This window comes from Eutrigla gurnardus (genome assembly GCF_963514095.1).
Source record: "Eutrigla gurnardus genome assembly, chromosome: 3".
NCBI lineage: Eukaryota > Metazoa > Chordata > Actinopteri > Perciformes > Triglidae > Eutrigla > Eutrigla gurnardus.
The window spans coordinates 19,279,111-19,301,627 of NC_139917.1; the positions used below are offsets into that span (position 1 = coordinate 19,279,111).

General features: G+C 41.1%; 2 protein-coding genes across 3 annotated transcripts; both read right to left on the minus strand.

The window, feature by feature from the left end:
* Positions 1-1,685: 1,685 nt before the first annotated feature.
* Positions 1,686-8,027, minus strand: odad3 (outer dynein arm docking complex subunit 3). The gene is made up of 14 exons (XM_084004849.1): positions 7,760-8,027; positions 7,602-7,722; positions 7,304-7,425; positions 7,096-7,173; positions 6,662-6,853; positions 6,446-6,547; positions 5,562-5,687; positions 5,165-5,287; positions 4,886-5,035; positions 4,589-4,749; positions 4,324-4,480; positions 4,008-4,157; positions 2,169-2,256; positions 1,686-2,097 (listed from the first exon to the last, which is right to left on the minus strand). The coding sequence occupies exons 2-14, from the start codon at positions 7,678-7,680 to the stop codon at positions 1,976-1,978; spliced, it is 1,650 nt and encodes a 549-aa protein (XP_083860975.1). The 5' UTR covers positions 7,681-7,722; positions 7,760-8,027; the 3' UTR covers positions 1,686-1,975.
* Positions 8,028-8,172: 145 nt separating this feature from the next.
* On the minus strand, positions 8,173-22,013 carry slc44a2 (solute carrier family 44 member 2 (CTL2 blood group)). Of its 2 annotated transcripts, none has more exons than XM_084004848.1 (22): positions 21,858-22,011; positions 16,890-16,938; positions 16,723-16,796; positions 16,489-16,573; positions 16,270-16,354; positions 16,047-16,166; positions 15,867-15,927; positions 15,628-15,754; positions 14,912-14,995; positions 14,492-14,604; positions 14,268-14,399; positions 14,082-14,181; positions 13,897-13,989; positions 13,477-13,561; positions 13,028-13,290; positions 12,822-12,916; positions 12,452-12,555; positions 12,295-12,368; positions 12,093-12,163; positions 11,904-11,992; positions 11,728-11,812; positions 8,173-8,973 (listed from the first exon to the last, which is right to left on the minus strand). In XM_084004848.1, exons 1-22 carry the CDS (start codon positions 21,892-21,894, stop codon positions 8,864-8,866), a joined length of 2,136 nt encoding a protein of 711 aa, XP_083860974.1. In that variant the 5' UTR covers positions 21,895-22,011; the 3' UTR covers positions 8,173-8,863. The 2 variants fall into 2 exon arrangements, with proteins under 2 accessions (XP_083860974.1, XP_083860973.1); XM_084004847.1 differs by lacking the exon at positions 8,173-8,973 and adding an exon at positions 10,016-11,468 and having other exon boundaries at positions 21,858-22,013.
* Between the last annotated feature and the right edge of the window lie 504 nt (positions 22,014-22,517).

Below are 22,517 nucleotides of genomic sequence, written 5' to 3' on the forward strand. Positions count from 1 at the left end.
TGAAATGAAGGGGGTTTTTTTTCCAGGTCACTGAACATTTCTACGGGTCACTCAGTTTTTTTGTTTGTCTGCCACTTCTGAAATCTATGTAGAACACTTTAGAACTGTGAATACTGATTCAGTGGTACCAGATGGTACAAATGTGGAATAAACCACCTTAATCTCTGATTTTTTTTTAAATTTAGGAATTGCTTTTACAAAATAATATTGCTTCATATGAGGAAATCCCCAGACCAAACATTGACCCTGCACTTGACAGGTGCTAATTTCATAATGCACACATTTGTATGGTTTGAGTCTGTTTAAAGAAGTGCACAATCATCCATATTATATATTTTCAGTATAAACAATTCGCTGACATTAACTCGACTTGCTGAGGATATTGAGTGTGCACATAAGCTGCCAAGGGCCTCATATGTCTTACCTGAGGTTGGGTTACAGTACACCGTTCTGAAAGGGTGCACCTATAAAAACGTGACAAATTCTCCATTGGAAACCTCGCAAGGCTGCTTATACACGGTGGAGGTCCAGTGGTCTAGCTCACTCACGCTGTTGGCATCCATTCAAAACCTGCAGCAGCCAGCCGGCTCAGGCCCGCCTCCTCTTATTGATTGGTCGATCAGCCAAAAGAAACCAATAAAACACCAATAGAATCACTTGCTACAAGACATATAGACTCGTTGCGGTTATAGTTTGCCTGTATATTAGCCAATCAGTGTTCAACATGATGGACGTTCGTTTCTGGTTGTGGAACATCCAATCGAACTTTTTGTTAATGTTTGTGAGCATTTATGTGTGATGAGAATACCTTTAACAATTAAAACTGTAATGTAGCACGTACACAATAGTATTTGTCATATATGCATTTTTTTCTGCATGCACCAAAAGTGTGTTGCATGCTATTTACAGTTTTTTTTATATTTATTTTTTATATTTAAAAAACACTGGTTGAACTGCTCAATAACCTGCGATGTGGGTCACAACTGGACATTACTTCATCAGAACCAAAATGGTTGGGAACCACTGATCTGAACACCGCCTCATGCAGATCCCACTAATCCCTCTGAATTAAGAGATTTTGTGTGGTTACATTCAATGGCTGCCACAATAATCGCAATGTGAACTAGACAATTAAAGACAGAGAACATTACCAACACTCTGTGACATTTTGTTCTGCAAGTAACTTACAAGCTGACAATCTGCCAAACTTCCGAGAGCTGGCTCCAAACAGTTGTGCAAAGAGGCACAACCATTTCTCAGATGCCAGACATAGCATAAATCAATGGAGACGAGCAGAGACTGTTTCACAGGTTATACTGGGACAAAGCAAGTGTGTCTCTAGTGTCTACATGATTTTAATGTCAATCAAAATGTATGTATAAAGCACATTTAAAAACAACAGTTGACCAAAGTGCTGTACAATAAAACTGAAATGCTAACAGTAAAAAAAGGCAAGTTTTAAAAAGAGGCAGTGTGGGGGCCCGCCAAATCTAGAGGCAGCTCGTTCCAGAGTTTTGGGGCCACAGATGCAAAAGTGTCAAATAAAGGCTGGATTTGTCGCAGGTGGTGATATCAGTGACCTGCCTGGTGTCTGCAAGATAAAACCATTAGGCACAACTCATGTTTCACCCACACAAAGTCATTTATGGCAACAACAAATTTAAAATAATGATTTTTTATTGGCAATGAGGCAGAGAGTGGGATTGAACTGTGAAAAATAGACAGAGTAACATGTGGAACATTGACATCTGACAAAGAGCATCCTCCAGCTTCACAAGCACATATATTAATAAAATAATCTGAGAGATGTTGTGCTCATCTTTCATACCTAAAATATATTTTCATTAGTATTTTCAGCAAGCAATTCATTTAAAATCTAAGACTCTTTCGAGTAACACATTAACATTGGATTTGAAACATTTCATGGCTATAATAGCAATGGGAAATGTTGTCGTTTTGAGACTGTGGTGTCAGTTCATAACTTCCCCTTCTTCTTCCAGGCTTTCTTCTTGGAATTGGAGTCAATAATCATCTGAGACTGACGCTTCAGTTCCTCACGTGTGAGGATGACAGCCTCGTCCCCTTCACTGCTGTCCTCTGAGACACAAACGGTGACAGTTTAGAGACTGTGTATTAGTGTGTGTGTGTGTGTGCGGCTCCCAACTCACCGTCACTGGAGTGGTCCAGGATTTGGTCCTCAGGGAACTTGATACGTGTGTTGTAAGCTGGCAGTTTCCTCTCAATCCCGATGTAGAACTTCTCAGAGCCAAAACAGTAAAACATTTCATTTAATCTTTCATTTTTTCCAATTTACATTTTCTATATTCAATATTAATCCACAAAAATCCCTGACTATATATTGGTCTTTTCATGCACACAACAGAAAGAAACTTGAATTCTCCCAAAACTGATTAATAACATGGCTTTGTCAATATTAAGTATAGTTTTCATGTGTAGGCAATTGTCTTACAATATGAACAGGATTTCACATTTAACTCAAATTTCACAAAGATTATGCCTTCTAATGTAGACATATGTTCTGAATGTATCTAAGAGTAACATATTCAATGTCAGTAGCAAATGGCCTACAGGCTGTTCCGTGTTTCCTATAGGACACTCTGATATCCTGTGTTCTCAAACAGAGCTGGTGCTGCCGAGCGTTAGTAATCAAGAACAAACACTTGGGGTGCCTCTAATGCTGCCTTTCCATTCAGATAAGCTGTGCAAGCACAGCAGCATGCCTGCACACATGCTCAGCCTGCCGTGCTGATTTTGTGTCTTGCACTGTGCAATGTGGGCTTAAACAAGAGCCCCAACGTGCCCTTTTGCCAAAACTGCATTTATCATTGAAAGTTTAAGCTGAGTCTTTACAGAGGGGACTCTTCCCAAACCAGGAGACCATTATTCAAAATCAAATTTGCACAAATTTAAAGTGATACAGGTTTAGGAAACTCATGTTCCCAAACCCTTTCCTGGCATCAATTAGATACATCGTGTATGTTGGTCAAAGTCAAAAGTCTCTGTCGAGGACAGAATGTACTTTATGTTGGATCCAATTATTTTTTACACACCTGTCATTACCAGCTGCGACAGCAAGGCTTTCTATTGTTTTCACCGTGTGAGTCTGTGTATGAGTCATCGCTGCAGAATGTGCTTCTGCAGACACGTACTGCAGAGGACACCAGGAGATTATATATCTTTGGACAAGGGTGTCAGTTTTAGTGGATTTTGCCCTTGATAAACTGATGAAAGTAAAATACCAGCGCTGCTTTCCTTTCCTCCGACTCCAGCACCTCATTGACTGGATGAGCTTTGGCGCCACATATAGAAACTCTATCCATTTAGAGGTGCTAATATTTTGGTTGTGTTGGCTTTTTATTTAATTTGATTTTGGCTTTGCTGTAGTTTAATGCTGCCTGCAGGAGCGTTTAAATAGGGAGGTAAGATATAGGGAATATATATCCCTTACTCCTTCCTGCGCCTTTGCTTGGACGTCTCCCATCTTCGTACTGAGACGTCATTTAGATCTCAACTACGCATGAAGTATGAAGTTTCGTCACTGCATCTTGGGCGGCTGTGACGATATGATATTGCCAAAAAATCTTCCCATGAACAGATATTTGCAATGATGATAAACCCACACACATATTCACAAGGAGAAAACATTATCAGCTACACACAGTCGCAGCCGCTAACCACATGCTTTTGCGGTTGGCAAATAACTCACCCATTAACATAACTGTATTTAAAATGACAGTGATGCCGCTTAAGTGGAAACATTCTTGTTCGCAAGCAGAGTACATAATGTACTTTGTGGTTGATCTAATTACCTTGTGCCTCTCCTCCACACCTGCCATTAAAACGGCACACAAATCTACTGCGTGTGTTTACACGGACTTTCTCTGCAAATGCATGACGATATTCAATATCCTATCTAGGAACAGAACCGTTATTTAAAACCACTGTGAAGCTGGATGAGTGTTGATGAGTGCAGTGGGTCGAGTCACCTCCTCTTCCTCCATCTCCTTTCTAATAGCAGCCATATCCTTTCCCTGAAGCTCCTTGTGCAGCAACTGCAGCTTCAGCTCACACTGGGTCATCAGCTCCAAAACATACTCATCTGAGTCTGGAGACACTGCTGCTACTGTATCCTCACTCTGGAGAGACAAGGATTCATGGTGTGCATACATACACTTGATTGAGAGGCAAGGCATTCGAAGTAAAGATGGATGTGGTGGCCGAGGAAAAGTGAATGGACACATATTAGGAATAAATCAGATCATAAGTTAAACCTACAATCATGATCGTTTGAGTCATATTTACCAGTTTGATGTGTTGAAGTTTATCTGCAAGGTGCTCCACTCCGGCTCGGACAGCACCGAGGGTTTTACCAAACCCTTCCAGGCGCTCTTTACTTACGTTGCACCTCTGCTGTTGAGCCTGCAGTTGCTGCTTACGCTCCTCCAGCATCTGTTGCTTACTAATGAAAACCACAGAGATAGTGTAAAGTGTTAAGAGTAAATTAATACACAGCTGCATCATTGGTCACTTGTTTTTCCACAAAATAACCACTGTCTGAGTGTCTCGCCTAGAGAGATTAGCCTCTCCAGAGTATTTCATATCCTGGAACTGTTGGTTCAGGAGCGCCTTCTGCTTAAGCAGCTGCTGCACCACCTTCTCATTCTCTCCCTTTAGCTTATCCAGATGTTGGCGTGTCTCCTTTTGTGAGAGAAAGGGCTTCAGTATCTCCTACACACACACAAGAAAAAGAAAAAAACCTTACATGTAAACACTGATAGTAAACATGTATATACATTTGAATACACAGTGGGTTTGTATGATTACACAGCTCCTACAGCCAATCCTTCTATTTTCACATCCTTACCCGTATATCTGTGACTCCAGTGGCTTCCTTGATGCGTCGGAAGGCCTCCTCAAAAGTGGAGATGGCCTTCTCCTCTTCACCTGCCATCCTAGGAGTGCTGCGCTGAGCCTCGCTGCTCAGCTCGTCTGGCTGAATAATTGTTCTCTGAACCTAAAGACAGCATAGGTTCTAAGAACTCAAAACGTCTGTGGTCATGTTTCTTGATACCGCCAGTGAGAAAGTAGGTGCTCAAAAGAGAGATGTCCTTGAAGTGTACATATAGGATTATGTGTCTCTCACCCTTCTATTGGCTTTTTCAGCTGGGACCTTGCACTCCTCAACCTTTTTCCTGTAGTCTGCTAAAATGCGCTCTCTTTCCTTGCGCTCCTTGTAGAGCAATTCCTCTTGCTGCTGTAAGTTCACCTGGCACAGGAAAGGAAAAAGAGAGTAACATGGTTTTGAGGAAAAATGGCTGTTTGCACAATTTATGACAAGGCAGGCCAATGTACCTGCATTTGGGAGTTGTATACATGCATGAAAATGAAAAAACATGCGTGAACAAAGCCTGTAAATATCATTGTGACTCATGTAACTTCTGGTATGCACTAGTTAGTAATGGTGACAGAATCATCTTTGTGATGCCTTCACGAGAAACATGCATGTTGCAAACTCATAGCAGAGGAGGGTTGCAGGTCACCTTAGCAGATTCTTTAACAAGCTCGGCGTTGTTTTTCATGAGCTGCATGTTGTGAAGCTCCTCTCTTTGCTTCAGGATTTCTGCCTCCAAACTGTCCAATTGGCCTGGGAAAGTCAGACTCTCCTCCTGAAGTGGGCGACAGTAGAAACAATGAGGGATGGAAAGAGAAAAGCAGCGCCAAGGGTTTCTAGAATATCAAAAGGATAAGATCATAAGAACCCTGTTGCAACATTGCATATAAATGAAAGCCTGAAAGCTTTATCTATTAGTGTGATTGAGCTGCAATGTAATCTGTTAAGTGTAACAAAAAACGGGAGCTCAATTTTACCTTTACTTGTGTAAAGTAATGGTAAAGGGAGCTTTGGACAGGAAGTACTGTACCACTGTGGAAGTGTCACTCAATGTTTACATATCAACACAGAATCAGATATCCAAATCACAACAGTGACATGAAGCAGGCCATTAAGCTTCCATGTTTTCCTCAAAATGATACCTGGATGAAAACGATTTTTTCAGATTGTGTACAAAACAATGACGATGTACAAGTACCTTCCCTCTCATTAGCTTGTCTGTTGATGGATAAAGTACAGTTACCTCATTATCATAAGGTGTAAAATGATGTCTATTATGGGCAGCTCACCATGACGACACACAAATCATTATGGGAGGCAGTGCAAACAATATCTCTGCAACAATTCCAGCAAGTGAAGATGAATACAACACATTCCCTATCAGGTTACAATCTGGTTACCAGTTAGTACTTTCCTTCTATGTTGGATATTTTACTGTTTTGCATTGTTGTCCCTGTCTCTAAACCAAATACTGTATATCCCAAGGGAACTTGAACATTATTTTGAGGCTAACAGTGTGCATTCTGCACTAACCTGCAGGTAACTTTTGACTCTTTCATAGTGAATCGTGATATTCTCGGCCGCCTTCCTCTTGAACTCGGTCTTCTCCAGACGGTTCTCCAGTGCACGCAGGTTCTGAAGACACACATACACATGGTTGAGTGCACATGGGGGGGAAAAGATAGTAAGATAAATAGAATATGTTTTATGTTTGTGTACACTTCTACATGAGCTTGAGAGGTAACTCACCCTGGCATCTTCTTTCATTTTCAGAGTGCAAGCATCGGCGGACTGTGCTCCACTGCTGCCCTCTTGAGTCACCCTCTGGTATTCCACCTTCAACGCTTCCAGGCGACACTTGTTAGTGTCGTTGGTGTGTTTGAGGGCATTGAGACGCCTCGTCTTGGACATCGCATTCTGATCAAGCGTTGTCAGGGTTTTCTGAGATTAGAGCAAAGGCAGGGAGAGTGTGAGAGAAAAAGAGAGACAGAGAGGAAGGGGCGAGTTGCCACACTATTATTTTTTATTATTATTAAATTGTGTTGTTATATAGCTATCAGCAATAGCTGGATGTAAACAGTGGGGAAACCTGTGGCGAATATCGTATGAGAATAAGCAAAAAATAAAAATAATGCTGTTATGAAACTTTTATATCGTACAGTATTTATGCTCCTTCCTCTCACCTCCACTGACATGTTCAGGTAGGCATGTTTCTCCGCCCCTCTGTTCTGAAAGGCCGCTTCGATGATATTTTGATGAGTCTGGAAGTCAAGACAATGCAAGATTATTACTGAGAAGGAAGTCAGTTTGGCTGTTGCTTTGTTTGAGATAAGTTAACACAGAAAAGAAACAACAGAACTGACGACGTTGCCTCTATTTCAGGGGACTTACAGCATTAGCTTCTCCAACGTTCCTGCGGAGCGCCTCGTTCTGCTGCTTCAACTGCCGGATGGTCTCTCTGTTCTTCATCATGGTTGCCTGAGAACATTCGTAATGTGCAGTCCTGTCGTCCTCTGGTGGACACATTTAATACATAGAATAATACGTCTCACATTTACTAAACAAGACAGCTAACTGCCGTTTCTAGTTACAAGTCTACAGTGGCTAGTTACGTGGTAGCCTAAAAATGGGCACAAGCTAGCGCCTTTAGCATGAACTGAAACCAACGCGTCAAGGTGAAGAAACTCACCCAAAAGTTGTATTTTTTGCTTCATCGCCGTTATTTGGTCGTTGAGCAAACGTTTAGCAGCGTCGGCACTGGACGCCATTATCCGTGTCTTGTAAAGTGTGCCAACCGTCGGTTAGCTGACCTGATCGAAGACTTGTACCAACCGTCGGTTAGCTGACCTGAACGAAGACTTGTATGCTCCAGTGTTGCCTAGCAACATGTACGCTCGCACCAATGCGAGACTCACAATTTAACATGCATGTGCTTTATTATATAGAATAAACTATAGCAGTAACGTAGGGCCATGTAAGGATTCTTGGTTACAAAGTATTTCCTTTCACAGCTAAACACAGGTCATTTATTTCAGAAATATGTTTAAAAACTACCACGTATATTGCTTATAGACAGTACAGGAAGAATAAGTAGATCAAAAATATTTAGGCTAACGCTCATATTTTTCAAATGGCCTATTCTTATAAAATACTTACTTTTATTTATTTGTCAGCATTATCAAACTAAGATGGACAACACTGGTCAAATGAAACAATAAGCCACATAAGAGTGGCCTTTAAAAGGTTTATCCTTTGAACACTGATAAGGCAATCATTTTATTGTTTTACAAGAAAATGAAGGCAGAAGATTTCCACATGAATCATGGATATGATATGGTAGTACGGACAAATAATGAACACAAGTTATTAAAAAAATAAGACTCCACTTCCAAGTTATACCACTTGGGTTATTTGTAATATCTTAAAACTTTGATCATCCTACTAAGCTTTTTTTTTTTATCGCCTGACATTTAGTGACTTTGGTTTGGTGAGCTAATTTCAAACAGTGCAATAAGCTTAGTTAAACTGAAAAGGCACCGCTTTACTTGTATCAAAAGGCTATATATGCCATAAACTGGAGATATCATTGAAAGATACTGGACCCTTCAAAAAGTACACACAATGTAACAAAAACATTTACCAAAATGTACAGTGAAAAAGAAAAACACTTGTTTTAAGGCAAACCGTTGCTTAAATTAACTGCAGTTATCATCTGGAAGTCAAGCTCCCATATTCCTTCTGATGTGACCCTTGTTGGGTAAATGCAGGAGTCAACCCGTCTTAAGGTTTTGTAATAAAAAACAAAGGGTTCAATAATATCATACAGGCAACACAATAAATCTCATTTGGCAGCAAGACACAGACATGCTGTACATACACAGGAAGTGGCTGTAATACTGTTCCACTGAAATTACCACACACACATACAAACAAACCCACACACATACACACTCAATCCAAAGATTTGGCCTCTTCGTTGGACTTCTTGAGGAGACTGAGCAGGTTCTGCGACATGAAATACGGCCTTTCTGCTGACCCGTCGTTGCGCTCCAGATCTTCCACTGTGACAAGGACAGAAGCAGTTGACAACCTTTTCCCAAAAGCATGTTAACACCGAGTCATTTAGCTTGTATATCTATAATCTATTTATGTTTCCTTTTCTTCAAGATTCCTAGGTAACACACGGTGAGTGATTGACAAACAAAAGACAATTTTGGGGGGGAAGTGTCCCTATTATACTGTTTAAAAATGTCAAGTCCCTTGGTTGTGGTAAGAGGTGAGTACGTTTGTGTATTACTTCAGCAAGCTGAGAAGATAAGCAAAAACAATATTTTAAAGTGATTTTAAGTTGCTCTGTAACTAAAGCAAATAAACTTCTTGGGCACTGGGACACTTCTGAGTCCCAAGAATAATTTTAAGGGATCAGGAGATGATAAAAGGAATAATAAAGGGAACAAACGTTTATATTTCTGTCACAAATAATTGTTTTCTCAGATTTTTGTCTTAATATTTTGTATTCCAGTATGTAATATTGGATATTACCTTGTAAGTTATCACAGGAAAACATTCTGAGAAGATAAAATCATTTTTTGGTTGAACTAAATGCCACACAAAGTCCATAATACGAGTCACAGGTTTAATTTTAGGGGTAATTTTAGGCAAAAACACTGTTCTAAATCAATGCACCATAGGGAGAGATATCCTGATTTTTGTTCCTAACATTGTTCAAGTTACAAATAGCATACTACACTTCCCATGGTGCATCTTAATCTGGTTACTCTACTCCAATGTCACAGGAAAAAATAAAAAAATAAATAAATAAAATAAAATAATATATATATATATTTTTTTATTTTATTTTTTTTATTATTATTATTATTATATATATATATATATATATATATATATATATATATATATATATATATATATATATATATATATATATATATATATATATATATATATATATATATAGTACAGCTGGCTTTGTTGGACATGTAAACTCACCTGCTAACAAACGCCAAACGCCAACTCATGTGTTTACCCATAACAGAGCTACTATGATTAAATACAATCACCTTTAATCAAGATTTACATCCAATAAATATGGAATGTCATCGGAAATTTCATCGGGAAATCAACTTACATCTTTCACAAGGTGACAAACAAGAGAAACAGGTACAAAAGCATCCAGAGAATTAAGATGTTAGCTGGGAGCATTCAGAAGGCCATATCATCACCATGCAGCACTTAGACAAAGAGACAAAGAGAAGATAGGGATACAGCAAGGCAGGTGGGATCAGGAAACCACTGAGGAGGAGAGGGGGGGGGGGGGGGGGGGGGTCGGCAGAGAGGTCACGATGGCTGCATCATGGCGACACAGCAGCACTTACGCCAGTTCAAAATACCAAGGCAAGTAGGTGGCAATACAATACATAGGATCCCATCTTGGATCGCTACAAGACTGAAGCCAAAAATATTACATTATAGACGTACACTGCTGTATATATTATACAAGTTCCATAGGAAAAAAAGATCCAATATTCATACAGTATATCAAATATGTCTAACATTTTGGCGTCAGCTGGTATTATTGTAAACAGTGAAAAGAGATTCACCATCGATCGAGATTGTGTGTGAGTGTGTGTTCTGACTGTAAACACGGTACGCTGTAGTTCTGTAGTGCATTTGTAAACGGAATTAAGACAACAAAATATTAGTGACAGTAATCAGGCACAGGTTCAGCACTCACGATGTTCTACAGATCTTCACAATATAAAAACCAACACTGTTCTAAAACCAACACAAGAGAGCATTTTTTTTTTTTCAAGCTACAGAGATGCACTGGGCTTTTGACCTGCTTCGACGTGCACACATGGACGACGCCCCCTTCCAGCTGATGCCACACCACTTACACGCCAGGGCCACCTGAAATTTTTAGCTTGTTGCATATCATACGTTTAACAGGCCCATATCACAAAAGTTTTAGACACAATTCTTTCACTCTCACAAGGTTTACCAAGCCTCAGTGTTTGCCCTGTCATTGTTAACTTCTACTGCTGTGGTTCGGAGGGAGGATTGTCCTCCAGAGATTGCCCTTTTTCCTCTTTCTTCTCATCCGTCTCCTCCTTCTCGGCCTCTGCGGCAGGAGGCGGCGTCTCCTCTGCCTTTTCCTCCTGATTCAACTCCTTCTTTTCCACCTCTTCTGTCACCTCTGATTCTTCTTTCTTTTCAGCCTCCACATCTTGATTGACTTTTTGTTCTTCGTTTTTCTCCTCTTTCGGCTCTTCAGCATCCGCCTCGGCCTGCAGAGGCTGCGCCTCCTCGTTGTCCTGCTTGAGCACCGTCTGCTGTTTCAGTTGGATCTCTCCATCTTGCTGAAGAGGAGTCTCCTCCTCCAGTTTCACCTCGTCCGCAGGCTTCGCAGAATCCCCCTGATCCACACCATCTTGGTCCTCCTCCAGCCTCTTGGCTTTGGAGAGGATCTCGTGCAGCTCGGGAGACATGAAGTAAGGCCTTTCAGAAGAGCCGTCATTTCTCTCCAAGTCCTCACCTTTTGCACGCATGGGAATGCGCATTTTGTGTTTTTTGGGATTGGGTTAAGGGGAAATTAGGGGGAAAACGGAAACATGAAATAAAGGGAGAGTGCGTAAAATAAAGCAAAGTGAAATTAATGGGAGAAATGAGAGAAAGAGAAGAGGAGTCAGAAACATGGCAGGAAGAAGAAACCAGCATTTCAGCTTGAGACAGTCGCATGAGTGCTTGAAAACATAAAGGCGAGAGGATATCTGCCTGAACGCAGAGTTACTCACAGAAGCAGAGGAACAACGTGTCCACACACATGGCGTAGACGCTGAAGAAGCCGTGGGCGATGAGGTAGGATCCCACTACCAACGTCTAGGTGAAGAAAATCACACACGTCAAGACCTCCGCTGCGGCATCAAACCCCACTGATGGTGCTCAAATGATCAATTAAACTGCCTCTCACCAGTATTGGCACCCAGTAGTAGTTCAGAGAGGGAGCGGCCTCCTCGATCGCTTTAATTCTTCCAGAGAAGAAGAAGAAAGAGAAGATGCCTGTACAGAAAAGAATGTGTCAGTGGAGTTCAACTGGAAATCTGTATAGATGCTTTCTACACCAGAGAGACTCCTGGTCTAAAAATAAAAGTCCTCCTACCAACGATGCCAACAATGAGGAGCTTCCCAAGAAACAGCAGGAAGTCAGTCACTTTATCTAAAACAGCCACCCTGCGTTGAAATGGGCACAGTAGAGCATGCAAGATCACATTATACTGGGCTAAGAATAGCATAAACATTAATCAAATATAGTCAAACGCTTATATAATTAAAATTATGGATAATAATGTAATGAAACACACCTGATAATGTTTCTCATGAGAAGAAAAAAGGCATCTCGGGCTGAGGGACAGAAACTTTTTCCATAGATGGCAATCTGGAAGCAAAAAAAACAACAATTAAAACACTCGACCAGACCTGGTATCTCTCACGCAGCTGTAGCCGGTTACAAGGACTCACCATGATGTAGGCGTTCCTGTTAAGGAACTTGATGCACTTCTCCAGACACCAGAAGCAGCACTTCATGCAGCTTAACAGGAATTTAGCAAACTTGTTCTGAGCACCTGAAGGATGAGAGCAAGAATCAGTGTGTGATTGCGGTATTAGACATTATTCTGGCAGTACAGAGGCAAACAACAACATCCTGAAAGCATATTAAAGGGACAGTTCACCCCAAAATCAAAAACACATATTTCTCTCCTTACTTGTAGTGCTATTTAGAAATCTAGATTAAATCATTCAACACAGTTACTGACATGATAATGATGTAGATACACAATCATATAATTCAGTAAAACAGTCGTCTCGTTCTGAAGATAAATCTTCTGACCTTTCAACTTGTGATCCAGGTACTCCAGAAGGACCCTGATGACCTGGACCAAAGACAAGATAAGAGAGCCAAAAGCCAGGGAGCCTGTGTGGTATCTGGACAGGAGAAGGGAAGAGAAGAAGTGTGAGCATGAAAAACTACAAAAATAGCAGATTCCTAAATAAACGTGCACAGATTGCATAAAAAATACAAATGAAGCCTCTAACCGGAGGGCCCGTCCAAGTGAGGAGAAGATGGGGAAGGCGGGAATATCATCAGGCTTCTTGAAGGCCCAGTAATACGAGGCGAAGGCCCCGGAGAGTGTGACCTGGCCAAGGGCCGTCACAAAGTTGGCGCACCAGAAGAATAGGAAGACGTTGTAGAACTGGAACAGGATGAGGTATTTGTGGTAGAGGGTCTCCCCACCGTAGAAGGCAAACAGGCACTCGGCATCGGGACACTGAGCTGAAGCATTGGAGATGTTGAATGTCTGGAGAAGAGGCAGAACGCAGGATTACTGCTGATTTTACACTTAACTATGATGAAAAGTGCCATGCTGTCAAGGTAAACAGGGACATAATCAAAGGGTTTCTTCCAAAAAGGTGCCAAATATAAGCAGAATATTTGTTTGGCTTCTTGGCTGAACCCCACACTTTAGTGACATTTAAAAGTGTACCTTGGGGTCGCAGGTGTCTCGTGAGTACTCGCACTCGGAGTTGTTGAACACTTTGTACACCTGCTCATTAGAGGTGGACAAGAAACTGGTCAGAGCCGTCAAGGAGATTAAGTCAACAAAGGATCCTCTCACAATCAAGAGACCTTTACAGTCATTTCCATAATTATGAAAACAATTTACAAAAAATGCAGTATATAGCACAGGGTTTATCATTAGAACTGGGGAAATGTTTCATCTTTTTTATTCATACTCTATCCAGTAATGCAGTAGCATCTTTTACTGCTTTTTGTATGCAGAATTTAAAAAAAACACACAACACAGCCTAGAGTTAGAAATCTAATTTGCACAACAAAAAGTGAAAAAGTCTGTGACACATCTATGGATCGCCTTTGATCCCCATCAGGACTGATGGAAGGATACACAGCAGTGATGGCCCAGTAGGCAATCACCACGGCAAGGAGAGTGAAGGTCAGCAGTGGGTAGAACAGCGCTGACATCACATGCCCGACAGCTCTGAAACAAGACGGGGAAACAATCCAAAGTTTTGTCATCATACCCAGGAAATGAGGTTGATGAGTGCTGCGAGAGTGACGAGACAAACTAACCTGCTGGCCTCTTTGATGAGGGCGATGGCAATCATGATTCTCTTCCTGAGGAAGATGAGCAGCAGGATGATGACGACCTCCACGATAGCCAGGATGATCACTGTGAAAAGGCATCAGAATAATAAGGATTCATGAACACGTCATACAGATGTGTAGGTGAGACCGAACATGTGTGTTTGAGCGTACTGAAGGCCAGCCACGTCTGTCTGATCTGCAGGTAGACAGAGAAGTCCGTCTGCAGGCCCAGGTCCCGGATGGTGACGTCAGAGCCCGGCTCTCCCTTCAGACTCGCGAACTCCATGTAACAGTGGAAAATTCCTAACAGAAAAAAAGTAGTTACATGTCTTTTTTCTTTCTTCATTTTAATACAGGTAGATAAAAGGTATCATCTCCAGAAGATTAGGCTTTACCATATCCGATGACTAGAATGACCAAAACAATCATGACCCAGACCATGATGCCGGCCAAGAACCGCAGCAGAACAATGAAAATCAAGCTGACGACCATGGCGATCACCAGACCACTGGAGAGGGTGGACACATCAAACGTCGTGTTATATTGAGAGTTAACAGTGATCTCTGGACAGCTGCGGTCATGCGTTTCAAAATCAATCAGTGAAGGTTGATCTTGAACACACGAATGTTTCAAATTAAATCATTCAACAGCCATGATTACTGCATGTGTTTCTACAGCTTTAAGTAGATGAGCTGACTGAATCAGTTTCATGTCCCAAAAAAAATAATAAAAAAAATAAGTAAACTACCATTTTATACATCATTAATTAACATTGTGTGTTGGACTGTTCTACATCGTTTTGTTTGGTTACTTACAGTAATATCCAGTACCAAGACTGAGTGTAGTCCTCAAAGATTCGCATTGCCACCTGGCGAGCTTCAACAACAACATTAGATTTCCTGTAAAAAAAAAAAAAAAAAAGAAGAAATGAAAACAAACTGCCATTGCCCAAAATAAATATCATTAGACATTTCTAAATATATAGAGAACGCAAAAAACATATGCTGTTTTTTTAACCTCCAAATAAGAATAAAAAAAAAAATCATATTATCATGTTGTTCATTTATGCTCGTCACGTCACATTGCAAATTAAGATGACAAATTAATTCATAATTGGACTCCAGCTGCTGCCTGCTGCAAGAACAGAACATAACAGCTTGTAATACTCATCATCTTGATTAAAAAAAACATGCAGGAAGCATTGCAACCACCCCCGTGGGAGTAACGCAGATAGAAAACATTGACAGAAAGTCCCTCCAGGGAACATAAAAATAGTGCAGAACCATAGCAGACGTACATTGGAGCAGAAAGCATCAAATGACTGCAGTGAGATTTGGTGCGGATGTCATATCCTAGCTGTCATAGCATGGTAACGTGTATGAGGAGCGTCAAACCTGAACACCATTACTTTTTTTTTACTGATTAATCTCCATATTTGTGTCAATTATTCAATGAATCTTTTGAAAATGAATTAGAATATCACTATATTCAAAGAGTACATGTGTGTTCCCATATGGGGAAAAGGACTCACTTGGATGCCTCCAGCACGTCTGTGGCATTGATGTTGACGCCCATTCCGGAATCGAAACTGGTCTCGTTGCCCACCACCACCACCCCACCTTTCATCGTTCCCAAGGCGGGAAGGCAGCGACGCGTGACTGTGGAGGGATGAGATGACCTGTTTGTATTGTTCTGTGTGTTACAGCATGAGCAGCTGTTGTGGATGAAGTGAAGAACGTTAAGGAGGTAAAGAACCAGCTTCTCACTTACAGGCTTTACTGGGCATCAGAATGGCAGGGCACAAGCCATCCCTCAGGATCTCGGGAGGACTCTGAACCATGTAAAACATATACTACAGTTTTTTTTTTTTGCCATAGTGTAGTGCACATCTCACAGGATCACTTTAAGCAATGTATAAAATGCAAATAACACAATTATGTCAATACTCACCAGTTTTGTGAAGTCCACTCCATCCTTACAGTATTGTTGGAAGTATTCACGGTCTTCTTTGCTGCCTAACTTGGCTTTCACCAATGTCAGATGCCTGTCAGGACAGGTTTCCACACATAACTGGACACACAGAACGGCACACAACCATAACCATTAGTGTGATTGTTAAGGAAGGAGTGAAATGTTGCCATGAACATAAACTAAATGAGATATTGTTTCTGACCTGCGTGGTGGGACACTGGAACTCCAGCAGCACCAGAGGGCTGGCACATTTCAGGATGTTAAAATAGAACAGGAGAGGCTTCTTCCTGTTCCGTGAGTCAAGCAGATCTATTATTAGGTCTGCATCGAAAATTCATCTCCATAATGACAGTAATACCTGTCATTATATGATAAGACGTGCATACTGTGAACATGATTTTCATATTGTCAGGTGACTCACTCCAGAGGTGTTCCAGCTTGTCCGCAGAACTGCCCCCTGCTGTCCGTGGGATAGATCACTTTCCTGGGGTCACCCTGAGACCAGGCTGCACGGAGAACAATGAAAACAATTCAGAACAAAAATGACAATAAATATTAAAAATGAAAAGTTGCATGTACTGATCTTGCGTGACACCAGGTCCTCCTATTAATGGTCTTAAATAAATGATGTAAACGGCTAGTAATGTAATCTTACCGATGATACCGACAGCAAAGTACCCCAACAAGGCCAAGATGAAGAGAATACAGCAGAGGATATCTGTGCAGCCCCTGAGGAGAGGAATATTGGATATATATATATGTTCGACAGAAAGAAAAAAAAAAAGAAAAAATGATGATCAATGAATGAAACAATTGTCTCACCTGTTGTGAATCGGTCCTTTGAAGTTTGGGTCAAACTTCCTGGATTCCCCTGTTGATAAATAAAGACAACAGGCTTGTTAATGTCTTCTTCTATAGACTGGTTTGGAAACATTTAACATCAATCTGACAAAACCAAACATTAGCAGTGTAAACCGAGGGTCCACAAACCACCTTTGATTGTAATATCTCAATGAAGACCCAGATGAAACCCCTTTAACCACCAAATACTGTTAAAAAAAACATCACACGCTTGAAACACGTTTCTAATTAACATTTGCTTGAAATTGAACAGCATTTTCTTCAAATTAAACAACGAATAATAAATAATTGTCCAGCTTTGTTGACCAGTAGACTCTCTCTATATACTACGTACTAAAATATAATATACTAAAATGTAAAGGAGATTCTGTGTGCTGTGAATGTCACTGATGGATTATGAGCCTCTCCTTGCACATTAAGTGTACATGTGCAAAAATGACTGTAGATTTGTGACTGAAAAATAATCTAAATATGCAACTATAACTGTTTATAAGGTTTCATAATGAACAGTATTAAAGGCTCTGCATTTCCTGTCTGTATATGTAGCATCACTATGACATTGAAAGGGCAAAATGCAAAAATGGCTCAAATTCAGCGCATTACTTAGTGACACACATCACACACTAACAGCACTTCTCTCAATAATTTACACAATATTTGAGGGTATAGGATTTATGTGTATGTGTGCACACTAAGAGCTCTCTGCACGACAAAGGGATTCTTCTGCCTGACTACCATGCCTAGCAACACGCAACATGGCTCCCCGGCGACAGGGAGCTCCCTGTGGACATCGCCAGCCGCCACACCTCAGACACGGCAGAGGAGAAGCATCAGCCTAGCCCACTCTGCCTTCACGGAGGTCATCATAACATGTCGTCATACACCTTGAAACACGTTTTAAACAGGAAATCAGCTCGGTGAACAATTCAGTAAAGTCCTCAACCTGAGACCACGACAACTCACATCACGGAGTGCCATTTCACTCTTCTATTAAATGCTCCGTTACAGAGTGAGAGTTACGAGCCCAGCTACTTGTTGCCACTATTTCTGCTACTGCACACACACACACACACACACACACACACACACACACACAGGATACACACACATAACAGACATAACAGAGACGCATTGGCACCACCGCAAAGGCGTCACAGTACTTTGTATTTTCGGTAATATGTGAAAGCAGTCCATTAACTACCACATTTAATGAACACGAGCTATCAGTCAATAAGGCAGGCACCTGACAAGCTTGAGTAATCAATAAAACGATCAAACGAACATTCAGTTCATCATAAACCCGACCAGAGCAGACTGTCACAGTACCTTGTCTTTCGTATTTTTTCATCCTGTCGTTATTTCTGTCTCCGTTTTTCGCTCATGGATGGGTTTTTTTTATTGCGTTCTCTCAGTGTGCGGCAGTTGTTTCTTTAAGTCTCCTTCCTGTATGAGGTCGTTGTCTTTGTCTTCACTTCCTGCTTTCAGTGAACACTCTGCCGTCACCCCTATCTCTCTGCGGTCCCTTCTCTTGCCTCTGCACTTCTCAAGGGAATTGCAGTGAAAACAGCATTAATGAAAAGGCGAACAGCAGCAAGCGCTCGTCGCACCTTCTGTTGCCAAAATTGAAAAACAGCACTATAAAACACTGCTAATCTACAGCCCTTTATCCAGTATGTTGTTGGGCCTTTTCTGTTTTCTCAGCTTCCTCTTTCTACTGTATTCTTCAGCTTGTTGCAGCACTGCAACCACATCTCTCCTCTAAGTGATTTCATGTTGAAACGTTACCAGCTTCCTGCTTTGTAAAGACAAGGATTTGTTCATGATGCATTGTGTGTGTCTGACACGTGAGAGGCTGCAAGCAGAACTCTACATGAGAGATATGATCATATAGTCCACCCACTGTCACCGTCATGTGACATACTGACGGGATGCCATAGCATGAAATGCAACACTAACCACTGGCCTCATACACGTGCCTGTTACGTACACGGTGCTGTGTCGTTACCATACCAACACACCCGTTTGTCTGAAGAAATCAAGTTTTATTTAATGGTATTGGGGTCCAGCAGATTAATTGATTAATTTAATTGGAGGAGTAGTTTGACACGTTCATGTTTATTTGTTTTCTTGCAGAGTTAGATGAGAAGTTGGGACTCATCATGTCTATATCATGTTTGCATGCTAAATATAAACCTGGAGCCGGATAGCTTAGCTCAGTAAAATTCTATAGGTTCTCAGTATAAGAGTTTTCTTCTCATGAAACTTTTGGAAAGAATGTGAATCCCAAAATCTGATATACACATATTAGTCAACATTGATGTTTTTGCATGCAGCCATAACACAATAAATATTTTAGATAAAGATCCCCTAAACTGAAATGAACTGCTCTAAACTGTGGGAGTACTGAGGTGTTTAGTGTCCTGGTGGCAAACAGGATTATTTATTTTTTTAAAGTTTTTTTCTCATTTCCTCTTACTAATTACAGAAGAAAATAAACACTGAGTGTATTTTTCCACCAGCCTTTCATTTCTTGGTCCATCTGCTAATGTGAGACACAGCTCCATTAGTGCCAGATGAACAGGAGGCTCTTTGCCTGCTTTGTGCTGTCAAACAATCTCTTGATTGTGCTGAAAAGCATTCCATCACATTTGTTGTGAGACTGATGCCAAATGTCTTGTAAACAGACTTGAATGTAATTGGCTAAATGAATGGGAAGGTGGTTTACTGGTGTCAGACTCAGACGATGTAGCAACCTTAAGAACACTTTTTAGTGTAAATGTTTTTGTTTCTCATTTGCGCCTGCAAAACCTTACTTATCTTAGTAAAATCATGAAATATATTTATATATATATACACATATCTTTTTTAATGGAATGGAAACAAATGTGAATGCGCAAAGTGGTGTAATACAGTACAGTTTCTGCTTCTGCTGCCAATATGATATTTTTCTAGTCACAGTTGTATGTGTGTGTGTGTGTGTGTGTGTGTGTGTGTGTGTCTGTTAAAGGAAGTGATGATGTCATGACTGATGTGATTCACTAATGGGTCCAGGGGGGTTATCAGATGAAGCCTTCCCTGGCTACCTTAATGGGTTAGTGGCTACTGTGGTTGTGCGTCCGAGCACTTGCACAGACATCATGAGTTGCCTACATATTCCTGACATTTCTATGTCCCTATTTAATACTTGAGGTGCTGATCACCAGAGGAAGAGCGTTGCACACTCTTGCTCCTTATGCATCTTTTTTTTTACTGTGATGACGTTTTGAATTCAGGCCTTCTTTAAGATAAACAATATTATTGATTGTTGATCTGGAAGAAGGCCTGGAGGTCAAAGTGCGAAAACACATTTTCTTCAAGCCTGGTTAATATATGGGATTATGTACTGCATGTTTAATACTGTTACAGCTTCCAAAACATCTCCCCTTTGTCAACCACTAATTAGGTCTTTGGCCTACATACTCCTAAAGGAGGAAACGCGTTCAAGTTTTTGGTAGAGCTGAATATTAAAAACTGACGACTCAGCTCACTGTCTCTCTCTAGTCCTCACATAAACACTTCACCTGATTTTCCCAAACCAACATATCAAATGACAACCGATCACTGTGAAGCGTTTAACAGTAGGGTCTTTGGGCGTGCTCATGCATGTGCGTGTACATGCAGTGTGTGTGGTAACGCGTGTGAGTGTTTGCCAGCGTAATATTGACTGGAAGCCTCATGACTGAGTGGGTAGAGCAGGCAAGGCTGAACACAGTCCAGGCCTTGCAGGCTGCAGCCTGCCTGCATGCATGCACACCAGCCTAGACAGAGGGAAAATGTAGTGGCAACATTGGGCAACCAGGGACTGCTCGCATGTCTAAGTTAACTAATAAAAACTGCTGTTAAAGAACACTGGCGAGCTTGAATGTGTTAAGCATTGTTTATCTCTGGTCAAAGGCCGGCTGGCTTTTGACCCTTTAGTCTTCATGGGGGGAGTGGACGTGGTAAAAAGGAAAGCAACAAGGAAATGCTCCACGGTGGGAGCTCCGTGGACTGACTGGGTGTGGGCTGTTGGGAAGATCTTACATTGTGAAAGAACGGATCATTTAAGAATCAGACGGCATTAGGAGTTGTCTTCCCAATTCAATTCCAGTGCGATGGCTTGTTTGTTTTTTAAGCCGTGCTTTCACGAAGCGAGCAAGAAAAACACTGGTTACAAAAACTTCATGACTCAACAGTCTGTATGAAAAACAAGCCGGCTCAGACAAGAAGACCACGACTGGCCGCTGTGGCCTATTTGAGAAAATATATGTGTGACAGACATACTGCGATGAGTCACGTCTTTGGCTGATATAGAGGATGACATTTTCCATGCAACAAAAGCAATTCTCAATCATGTGAAGTGTAATAAAAGGGCCAGATGTCAATCTACAAAACAACGTATGTTTTTTGAGCCCTGTGGGGGAAAACACAACAAAGATGGCCTGTTTGATAATATTCTGAATATTCAGGTTATTATCTGAAGCTAATTTAATCTAAGACCGTTAAGACAAGCCTTGTTTGAATGGATAGCGACCTACTTTCAGACTGTTTTATTGAAGCCATATACCAACAATAAGAAACTAGGCTGAGGTGTGTACTTTGGTTTCATTGGACCTATGTTCGGTCTGCAGTAAAAAAGGCTGTTAAAATAGGGAAAACCAGCCAAATACAAACACATATTTACAGCATGTTGCTTTCATTCGCCGAGTATTGTCAAATAAAAAATGTTAGACTAAGTGATGGCAATTTTCTGAAGATGAGAACTCGGCTGTGGAGGATGAGGATGAGTCCGGATCTGCATGAGGTCCACACCCTTCCATCCTCTTGCAGTCATTGTTTCCATTCCTTCACCGATTAAGAGAAAATCCAAAGATCGGGGGGGAAAACCCGCAACAGAAAACCTTTTCTTACCGTATTTAGGGTCCGGGTTTTTTTCCTCCAGCTCCATTCTCGCACACGGCTCTTCGCTTGCTGATCAGACGTTAGACAGGTCAGTTACCATGGAAATGTCGAGGAAAAAAACATCAATAACAGTGGTCGACCGCTTCAGCTACAGCTACAGAGAGGGAGAGACCATCCCAAACCGAACTGAAACAAGGCGCATTCCAGGCTAACGGAGGAGCGAGGCAGCCAATCACAGAGCAGAGTCTGGACTGACGGCTGCCGCAACCAATCAGAGTACGTCTGAGCATTTGGCTTCCCACTACTCCATTGGTATGTGCAGAGAGCGTGGACTGATGGGTTTCTATCAGGACCTAATGCATTCTTTTACATTCTTATTTTAACATCATGTATCATGTATGTAATATCATGTGAGAGAAAGTTAAATAAATAAATAAAAGAGCACAGCGGTGATGAAAAAACAGTTATATAACTATACACACACACACACACACACACACACACACACACACACGTATACAGTATATATATATATATACACAGGACATTATGCATCATCACTTCTGTATATCTACTTAACTAGCATTTTAAATGCAAGCCTTTTCCAGGAATGTTTATAAAGTGGTATTTTTACATATACTTATGGATATGAGCGTGTCTTCCACCACT